We start from the raw sequence: 10000 nt of genomic DNA on the forward strand, positions 1-10000 counted from the left end.
ACAGTTTTGATCTGTCGATGGCTTTCTCTCTCTCTCTCTCTCTCTCTCTCTCTCTCTCTCTCTCTCTCTCTCTCTCTCTCTCTCTCTCTCTCTCTCTCTCTCTCTCTCCCTTCCCTTTCCATATCTTCCCTCCCTCCCCTACATCTCTCTTCTCTCCTCTCCTCTCCTCTCAAATCCACTTGACAAGCAGTGACAAGGGTTTTACTGCATATGAAGGTGTCCCGGACCAAACATCAGTAGTGCATATACAGAGATGTGTCTATGTTTTGTTTAGTAATATCTCCATTCTCTCTCTTTCTCTGCCTCTCTCTCTCTCTCTCTCTGCATCTCTCTCTCTCTCTCTCTCTCTCTCTCTCTCTCTCCCTCTCCCTCCTCCGTCTTCATTCCCTCTCTCTCTCCATCTCTCTGTCTCTGCCCTTTCTCTCTCTCTCTCTCTCTCTCTCTCTCTCTCTCTCTCTCTCTCTCTCTCTCTCTGTGTCTCTCTCTCTCTCTGCATCTCTCTCTGTATCTCTCCCTCTCCACAGGAGCAGCCAGGGGTTCATGCATATGAATCTGTCTGGGAACAAAGATCATTAGAGCATGTACATAGATGTGTCTATGCTATCTATGTTTTGTTTATTAATACTCTCTTCCTCTCTCTCTCTCTCTCTCTCTCTGCATCTCTCTCTCTCTCTCTCTCTCTCTCTGCATCTCTCTCTCTCTCTCTGCATCTCTCTCTCTCTCTCTCTGCATCTCTCTCTCTCTCTCTCTCTCTCTCTCTCTCTCTCTCTCTCTCTCTCTCTCTCTCTCTCTCTCTCTCTCTCTCTCTCTCTCTCTCTCTCTCTCTCTCTCTGCATCTCTCTCTCCCCCTCTCCACAGGAGCAGTCAGGGCTTCATGCATATGAAGTTGTCCCGGACCAAAGAGAGCAAGTACGTGTTGGGCCAGAACAGCGGTCCGTTCGACAGCGTGCCGGAGATCATCCACTTCTACACCAACCGCAAGCTGCCCATCAAGGGGGCCGAACACATGTCACTACTCTACCCAGTGGCCATCAGGACTCTATAGAGAGAGGAGACACACGCGCGCACACACACACACACACACACACACACACACACACACACACACACACACACACACACACACACACACACACACACACACACACACACACACACACACACACAAACACAAACACGTCACTACTGTACCCAGTGGCCATCAGGACACTATAGACACACACACACACACACACACGCACACACACACACACACACACACACACACACACACACACACACACACACACACACCACACACACACACACACACACACACACACACCACACACACACACACACACGCACGCACACACACACACACACACACACAAACACGTCACTACTCTACCCAGTGGCCATCAGGACTCTATAGAGAGAGGAGACACACACACACGGACATACACACACACGTACGCACGCACGCACGCACGCATGCACGGACACACACGTACACACACACACACACACACACACACACACACACACACACACACACACGTCACTACTGTACCCAGTGGCCATCAGGACACTATAGAGAGAGGAGACGCGCGCTCGCACGCACGCACGCACGCACGCACGCACGCACGCGCACACACACACACACACACACACACACACACACACACACACACACACACACACACACACACACACACACACACACACACATACACACACACACACACACACACACACACACACACACACACCTGCTCTCTATCTTGACTGTGCTCCAACTAAGCACTACGGCACCTACCGTGTGGCCTGGTGGCCTATATACACACTTTGACCTTGAACACGTCATTGACCTTGTCCTTGACCTTGACCCTGAGCTGGACCTTGACCTTGAGCTTGACATTGACATTGACCTTACTCTTTCAATGTCAACTCACTTATTCTACTCAAATCCTCTTCACCCACCCAAGCCAGTGACTCTCAATCTAACACATCGACATTTTACAGTGTTAATTCAACACAACTCTCTAAAATGTTCTGTGTACTTGGACCTAAAGACCACCTCTAGTCTGTGTGTGTGTGCTAATTCAAGTGTTGAATTTTGCACTACCAAAATGCACCTCTAGTCTCTGTGTGTGTGCGTGTGTGAGGAAGCATCAGCGGAAGCAACCCTCAAGTTTTGGACAAGACTGGACTGTGGCCTACTTCTCTCTCTTTGAAGGACAAACTTGTACGGACGACAACCTCTGATTACAGAACTTCTTCTGTTCTTCTGGGTCCTAAACAGTACATGGATGTTGGTATTCCAGAACTTCTGGGTCTTCTGAATCCAAGACAGTGTGTGGTGTGAGGACCACAGGAACTGACATCAACATCAGCTCAGACTGGACTAGTCTATGCTGTCCTACAGTGGCAAAGTACAGTAACTACATATTTAGTAAAACATTAAAAAAAAAAGCCTGAAACAGTCTTTACTCATTACTCATCCTATATCTTGTGACAAAGCCTTATGGCCCAAATGTGTTCCTTTTTAGAAATATTGCTATTTCAAATTGGCGGTAACTATAATAGCCAACCTAATACCAAGGTCTTTGAAGGCTTTTTTCCTCAGTTTCAACGTTTGCCTAGTTACTGCACTTTGCCTTTGTAGGGCAGTATGGTTTTCTGTCTGGAGGGAAAAAATGGACAGCAACCATCTGATTCCAGAACTACTGATCAGAACTCTGATTCCAGAACTTCTGTCTCTTCTTGGTCCTTCAAACATCATACATCTTACTGGACTACGGTTCTCTCTTTCTCTTTGGAGACCAATATGGACTGGAGTGGAACTCTCAAGAGGATTCCGAAGAGCAATAGAACTAGAACTGTCACATGCTCATTTAGTAATGCCAAGGGGGTGGTTCTGGAACACTGAATTGGAACACTGCCACCCCTGACACCACTGTCACCAACTGTCACCCCCCAAGTGACCATCACCCACCAATGTCATGCAATACTCGTTATCAGTCAGAATTTTTCCTGTTTTTGTTTCTTTTTTCTTTGTTTAGTTTTTTGTTTTGTATTTTTCTCTCCTTCGTCTTGTCTTGATTGTGCGCTCTCTCTCTCTCTCTCTCTCTCTCTCTCTCTCTCTCTCTCTCTCTCTCTCTCTCTCTCTCTCTCTCTCTCTCTCTCTAATCTCCACCTGCTGTCACCATGCCTTGTTTCCATATGTGAGTCTCTCGTCCCAGATGCTCCTTAATTCCTCTCCACTGAACGCCATTCATGTCTTAAATCGGCTGCCAGACAAACACTTTGGATTTCCTATTATTGCTGTGAGATGGTTGATTATACAGCACATGCAGACGTGCAGTCAGGCACACACACACACACACACACACACACACACACACACACACACACACACACACACACACACACACACACACACACACACACACACACACACACACACACACACACACACACACACACACACACACACACACACACACACACTTCAACAGGTGTTGTGGACATGTAAGAGAAGAGGGTTATCCAGTAGTATATATACCGTCATTGTCTACCTCACAGAGAGAGGGAAAGGGAGGGAAGAATCAATTTCGCTCAGCCATTTTGCATATGAATAGGTACAATGCCAGTTCAATACTGTCGCAGCAGCCACCATCCAACACCTTGTATACACTCATCTTCCCCCTCCCCCCACCTAAACTTTTATAACTTCCTCCCTGACTTCAGATCTTTAACTTCATTCTCTTTCTATTTGTTGATTTGTTTTCTTTTGTTTCTTGTTGGTCTGTGCTGTTTCTACTTTTTCTGAGAGACATTTTGGGGAAAGAAAAAAAACCTCAAGTGTGTGCATAGTCACTCTGTTAACGTCTTGTGATGCCAGTAAACTAAATATTTGGTTTATGCCTTAGATTATTGCATGGGTCTAAAGAAACGGAATCAGAATGAGATGAAGCAAATACAAAAAAAAAGACAACGAAAACAACAACAACAACAACAAAAAAAGGAATCAGCCGAAAATGTGTCTGCTCTTTTTTACCGAGTTATGTTTTTTGTTTGTTTGTTTGTTTTTTTTCTTCTGATAATTGATTGGTTAATTGGTTAATTGATTGATTGATTGTTCTGTGAGTGTAATTTATTCTGCGGTATTTAACACTGTCAATATGATCATGATGTCTCTCTCTCCGGACACTGGGAAGCCACTGCAGGCTACTGCTGCCCACCACTTCTTCTGTGCCAACTCGTGTGTGTGTGTGTGTGTGTGTGTGTGTGTGTGTGTGTGTGTGTGTGTGTGTGTGTGTGTGTGTGTGCGTGTGCGTGTGCGTGTGCGTGTGCGTGTGCGTGTGCGTGCGCGTGTGCGCGTCCGTGGGTGTGTGTGTGCGCGTGTGCGTGTGCGTGCGTGCGTGTCTGTGTGTACACATGCGTAGGTCTGTACATGTGTGCTTGTGTGCGTGTGCAGAGTTCTGTGTCTCTTGATATCTCCTAACCATGGTGCTTTGCAATTTTTATTTGAACTTTTATTTATTTTGATTCCTCACATTAACTTGGCTTTTTTCCACCACTTCCCTGCTTGGCCTGTACTCTGCAACAGGTTTACTTATTGTCACTTGCTTACAGTCCTATTTACTGTTACAGAGAAAACCTTCTGAAAGTTCTCCAAACTATTCCTGCTGATAGATCTACTGTACACCCATATTTTTTCTTTTTTTTGTTTTGTTTTGTTTTTTTTGTTCTCCTCTTATTTGCAATGTGCTCTTATTTACAATTCTGGGGTGCATTTTTTGAAATCATAGTTGTTAACTATGTTAGCTACTTTATTGTTGTTTACAATGCAATTCCCCATTGGCAACTACCCAAGTTTCCTAACTGGCTCACAACTATGGTTTCGAGAAACGCACCCCTACTTTGTACTACTTCCTGTCCTACGTGTGTTGTCTGTGTCCACTTCCTGTTTGCCTGTAGTGGCCTGTAGCCTAATTGAGGTACAGCTTCACGCCTGAGATGGTAGCCTTGCCACTGTTTATTTAGTGTGCATGTGTTCCCCTGACAACCAGTCCCCCTACTATACCCCAGTGCTCTATAGACTGAAGGAGAACACAGTGGTCACCATGGATACTGCTGGTTCTCTTATCCTTGGACCCCGCCCCCCATCCAAACCCCTATACACTCTCAACCCTGTCCTCATATTCCAGTTACACACACATTGGTGTGTGCGTGTGTGTGTTGGTTGCGTGTGGAATCTCACTCAGATTCGATCATCTCTTTGGAGTTCCTGAGTACGGGGCCAGTGTTTAGTATTTGCTGTTGAGCGTATTCTTAAAGGTACAGAAATGAACTGATCTGCCAATCAATCTCTTGATTAAATAGGCCCCTCCCCCTTTTCACAGAACCCCGCCATGGGCGGAGCTAGAGAAGTTAGTTCCAGGAAGTGCATTGAGCTGATGTAGCAAGACAAAAGGGGCGGGGCAGGACCTGTGGCCCCGCCTCTCGGTAAAGGTCGAGGCAACTGTCCATCAAAGCCAATGAAAAGCCTTAAGCTTTAAGAAGGGGAAAAGAATGTTGTTAAGTAAAAAGTGACTGTTTAAAGAGAAAGTGTGCTATAATTTTGTAACAAATTAGACATATACGTCTGTGTGTGTATAGAGAGTTTGTGAGTGTGTGTTTGGGCATTTGTTTGTGAGACAGAGGGGAAAAGTATATATAAAGATATGCTTGAAACTGTAAACTAAACAAGCTTGTGTTCCAAATTGTGGTTTAGAGATGCAAGTGCCATCAGTTACTCTGAAGTTACTCTCTCTCTCTCTGTCTCTCTCGTTCAGCCACACAGTGCATTTTACTATGAACTCACCAACCTCCTGAGTATTGGTGGGAGACAAGAGAGATGGAAAGAGAGAGAGAAAAAAAGAGACTTCTAAAGGGAGCGATAGAGAGACGGACAGAGTAAAACATAGTGGAGATTTAAAAAAAAGGGAATGAACGGAACTGACTTCGGAGCTGGAGAAAGGTGCGACAAGGCTAGAGGCTTTGCTATGCTCAGCTCCCACACACCCCACCCCACCCCAAATCTCAATCAGCCCCCATACCCCCCTGAGGAATGCCTACCCATGTACATTGGGACATAACCCCTGCCTAGCCACCAGAGTGTGTGTGTGTGTGCGTGTGTATGTGTGTGTGTGCCTGTGCGTGTGCCTGTGCGTGCGTGCTCATGTGCGCGCTTGTGTGTGTGTGTGTGTGTGTGTGTGTGTGTGTGTGTGTGTGTGTGTGTGTGTGTGTGTGTGTGTGTGTGTGTGTGTGTGTGTGTGTGTTCATGCACATGTGTGTGTGTGTGTGTAGCGTGTTTGAGTGCAAACTGCTGTCAGCTATGTATTTGCCTCACTCTGGTCTCTTGGGCCACTCCTCCATTTGCCTGAGTGGTCTAAAAGAGTGTATTTGTGTGCGTGTGTGTGTGTTGTGCATCTGTGTATATTTCCCTCCAGTGTATGCACTAATATATCTGTACAGTCCCTATTGCCGCCAAATGTGTATACTGAATGTATTGTATGGGGATGTGGAGGCGGCGCGGCTCAAAAGAGAAAAATAAAGTAGAGTTTATGGGTCCAACTGGTGTGGTGTGGTGTGGTGTGCAGTGTCTTTGTCCTCACCCTGAAGTATTTGTGTATACAGTAGGGCTGCACAATTAATCAAATATAATCGAAAATCGTGATAAATTCATGAAATCGTTGTGAAAAGTTGTGATTTCAATCGTGATTTAATCGTGGCAATAGTGACCTACCTTTGAGAGCGTCCTTGAAGCCAGAACATACTGACAGGCTGTTGTTTCTGGCCAGAAATCTGTCCACTTAAGTTTCATGCTATTGCCTTTACATAATTATTACAATTCATTTTATTTTGCTCATCCCGTATATAATTCATTCCTGGTTATATTTCATCTTGTTATAATTTTCAAAAAAATCTGCAAAAAAACAATCATCGTCATTAATAATCGTCATTACGATTTTGACCAAAATAATTGTGATTATGATTTTTTTTTTCCATAATCGTGTAGCCCTAGTATACAGTATCTTTGTCTTTCTTCGCTTACTAAGATGCACTTACAGATTCCCTCCAACACAGATCTCCAAGTAACTGGACTATGGACCAAGTGACTCAATATCAGATCAAGAAAATGTTTGTAAAATGCTTGTATTGGCAAATGGCAAAAAGTCATGGACAAATAGTCTTAACGTTCTAGTTCTACAATTCTAGTGAGTTATTGGATGACTTCTGTGATTGACTTGACTGACTGGGTTTGTACTTGAAAATAGACAAAAATAAGCTTGTTGAAAAGAGTGAAACCATCAGTTGAACAGTGTTGATGTCAGGTAGGTAGACAGCTGACATATTGGAAAATGGCCAGAATGGATTTTTTTGTTAAGCACATAATTCTACATTGTGTTAATGCACAGTTTTGATGCCCTCCTCGAAAATCTACATTGAACTGCAAACAGCCAGAAGAATAAAGAGAAGGCACTGAGTGAGAAACTGTGTCCAAACATTTGGCCTATACTGTACATGTACTGTACTGTACTGTACATGTAATTACATTACATTACATACCCTTTGCACAAGCCTTCAGTGATGCATTACATTACATTATTACATTACATTGCACTTAGCTGACACTTTCATTTTATTCAAAGCGACTTACAACTATTATTCTTCAGGGTATTGGTTACAGTCCCTGGAGGGGTTAGGTGCCTTGCTCAAGGGCACTTCAGCCATGGATGGAGATGTAGAGAGAGGTCAGGGGGGATTTGAACCACCAACCCCTAGATTGAAAGACCAACTCTCTAACCACTAGGCCACGGCTGCCCCCCTAATACAGGTGCAGGTGTAAGGCAGGAAAACTTTATCAATGACGAATACTGTGAATAGTATACTACAAAAAAAAATGATGTGTGTTGTTTTTGTTTTGAAGATGCACTGGGCGAAACACGTTGTCCAAGAAAAGAAAAAAAAGACGAAAAAAAGCTGTATTCTTTGCGCTGTTTACTGAATCTGCGTCATTTGTATAATATTACATTTAACAGACCTACAAAAGTAGACATAGCATACAATGTGCGGTGTGTGGGGGCCAGAATGAGTCCAACGGCATAACAAGGTAAGTGCAAAGCAGTTTTTGATGAGTTCGCGTTTATTGCCATGGTTATCTTTTCAGAGTGTGGGTTTTTGAACATTCTATAAAAAAATAATGTGTTCCATAACAATGCAAGATTCTAAAATTCCAAATTGTACTGTATGGCGCCCAGAATTCTATAGATCTTTCACTGCCCGAACATTCCCGTCACACCGAAATTATGACACACCTTTAGAGGTTATTGGCAACTAGGGTTGCCAGATGAGGCTGATGATTTCCAGCCCAAAAAATGCTCAAAACCCGCATGGAAGCACAAAATCCCGCCCAATTCTATTGATTTCTATGGCAGAAGTTAAGCGGGTTTTTCTGCTAAATGCCATTTTTTTCCAGCCCAATCTGGCAACACTGTTGGCAACAGCGTGTTTTCACAGCTCGAATATTCTTCAGTGCCCCCACCTGCACAACAATGGATACCGGAGATTCTACCATGGCAACAGTCAACAGGGACGGATTAATGTACAGGCTTGATATGGCTACAGCCACAGCTTACATATGGCAGCAGCCTAGGGGCATCCACCTGCCAGGCGCCCCTGATTGTCCAAAAGTGAAAAATTGCAAAATTGTGACGAGATGCAATATTGAAAAAAAAGAGCATTAATTTAATACTCCTCTCAGTTGGTAGACATATGATCCTTAATCCCTAAAACCCCAGCTCGTAATTATGACACTAGCTAGATAGGCTAGATATGGCTGTAGCGTTGGGGCCCCCGCCTGTAAGGGGCCCCCTGATTGTCCAAAACTGAAAAATTGCAGGATTGTGACGAGATGCAATATTGAAAAATTCCTCTGTCGTGTTGAGTGCAGTTTTGAATTGATTGGGTTGGGGGGTGGGGTTGCAGTAACCCTTAGTCTAGGGGCCCTGGGTCATTTTAATCCAGTCCTGGTTATTGTGGTCGAAACAAGTTATTGGCAACGCCATTCTTTCACAGATTGAAGATGTCGGATATTCGTCAGTGCCCTGCCCAATGATGGATGCCAGAGATTCTACCATGCCAACCATTCAACGACTCAAACAGCATGCAATGCAATGCAATGCAATGCAATGTAAACATAGCAATAAATATCAGGTAACCAACTCAATAGCCTTGGTCTCATTAGCCGCGCTTCAGCGGCCCGGGGCCGCCCGGGGCTCAGGAGAGTGGCCGGCTCGGAGCTGCCGGCCCCGGGCCATTTTTTGCCTGATCGGACTCATAGCCGACCCCAGGCACATTCAGGTACACGCCTTGTTTGTGAAACGTCAGTCGGGCACAGCCCACTTTCGCCCCAAATCACAGAAGGACAACAACAGAACAACGACAAAGAAGGAGAAGAAAATTGAGCAAACTCTGCTGGAGCAGGTCGCCGTTTGGCTCGTAGCCTACGGACAAAGACGACAAGAACTGCAAAGAAAATGGCTTGCCTTTCAAGAACAGTTTTATTACATGGCAAAGTTGTCGATTCAGAAGCTGTATGGGACGCAGCGCATGTTAAGAAGACAAAGACGCATGAAAATACGAGCAGCTCGACAACTGAGAGTGAACAGAAGGAGACGTGCGAACATGCCCAGTTAATCCCCCCAATAGCGCACAGAAGCATGAGCCCCGGACATAGCGAGACATGAATGTGCAGGTAATTGAATAAGTTACCATGTGAAAGGAGACCTAATCCCGGAGACATAGCACCTTCATCAGTTGCTATAGAAAATTATGAGCCCCGGACATAGCGACACACCCCCTCGTTGCGGCGTGCCACCTGTCTATTCATGGTGAATGTGCAGGTAATTGAATAAGTTACCATGTGAAAAGAGACCAAATCCCGGAGACATAGCATCTTCATCAGCTG

General features: G+C 44.8%; 1 protein-coding gene across 1 annotated transcript in view; it reads left to right on the forward strand.

Annotated features, from left to right (window-relative positions):
- The window catches only part of LOC134439896 (SH2 domain-containing adapter protein F-like), a 219998-nt gene extending 218870 nt beyond the window's left edge, over positions 1 to 1128 (forward strand). Inside the window, exon 6 of the mRNA XM_063189807.1 lies at positions 859 to 1128. Within this exon, the coding sequence (XP_063045877.1) occupies positions 859 to 1045 (187 nt within the window). The 3' untranslated portion in view covers positions 1046 to 1128. The remainder of the gene's footprint in view (positions 1 to 858) is intronic.
- Positions 1129 to 10000: the final 8872 nt, after the last annotated feature.

The sequence above is a fragment of the Engraulis encrasicolus genome, chromosome 23 (genome assembly GCF_034702125.1).
Source record: "Engraulis encrasicolus isolate BLACKSEA-1 chromosome 23, IST_EnEncr_1.0, whole genome shotgun sequence".
Taxonomy (NCBI): domain Eukaryota; kingdom Metazoa; phylum Chordata; class Actinopteri; order Clupeiformes; family Engraulidae; genus Engraulis; species Engraulis encrasicolus.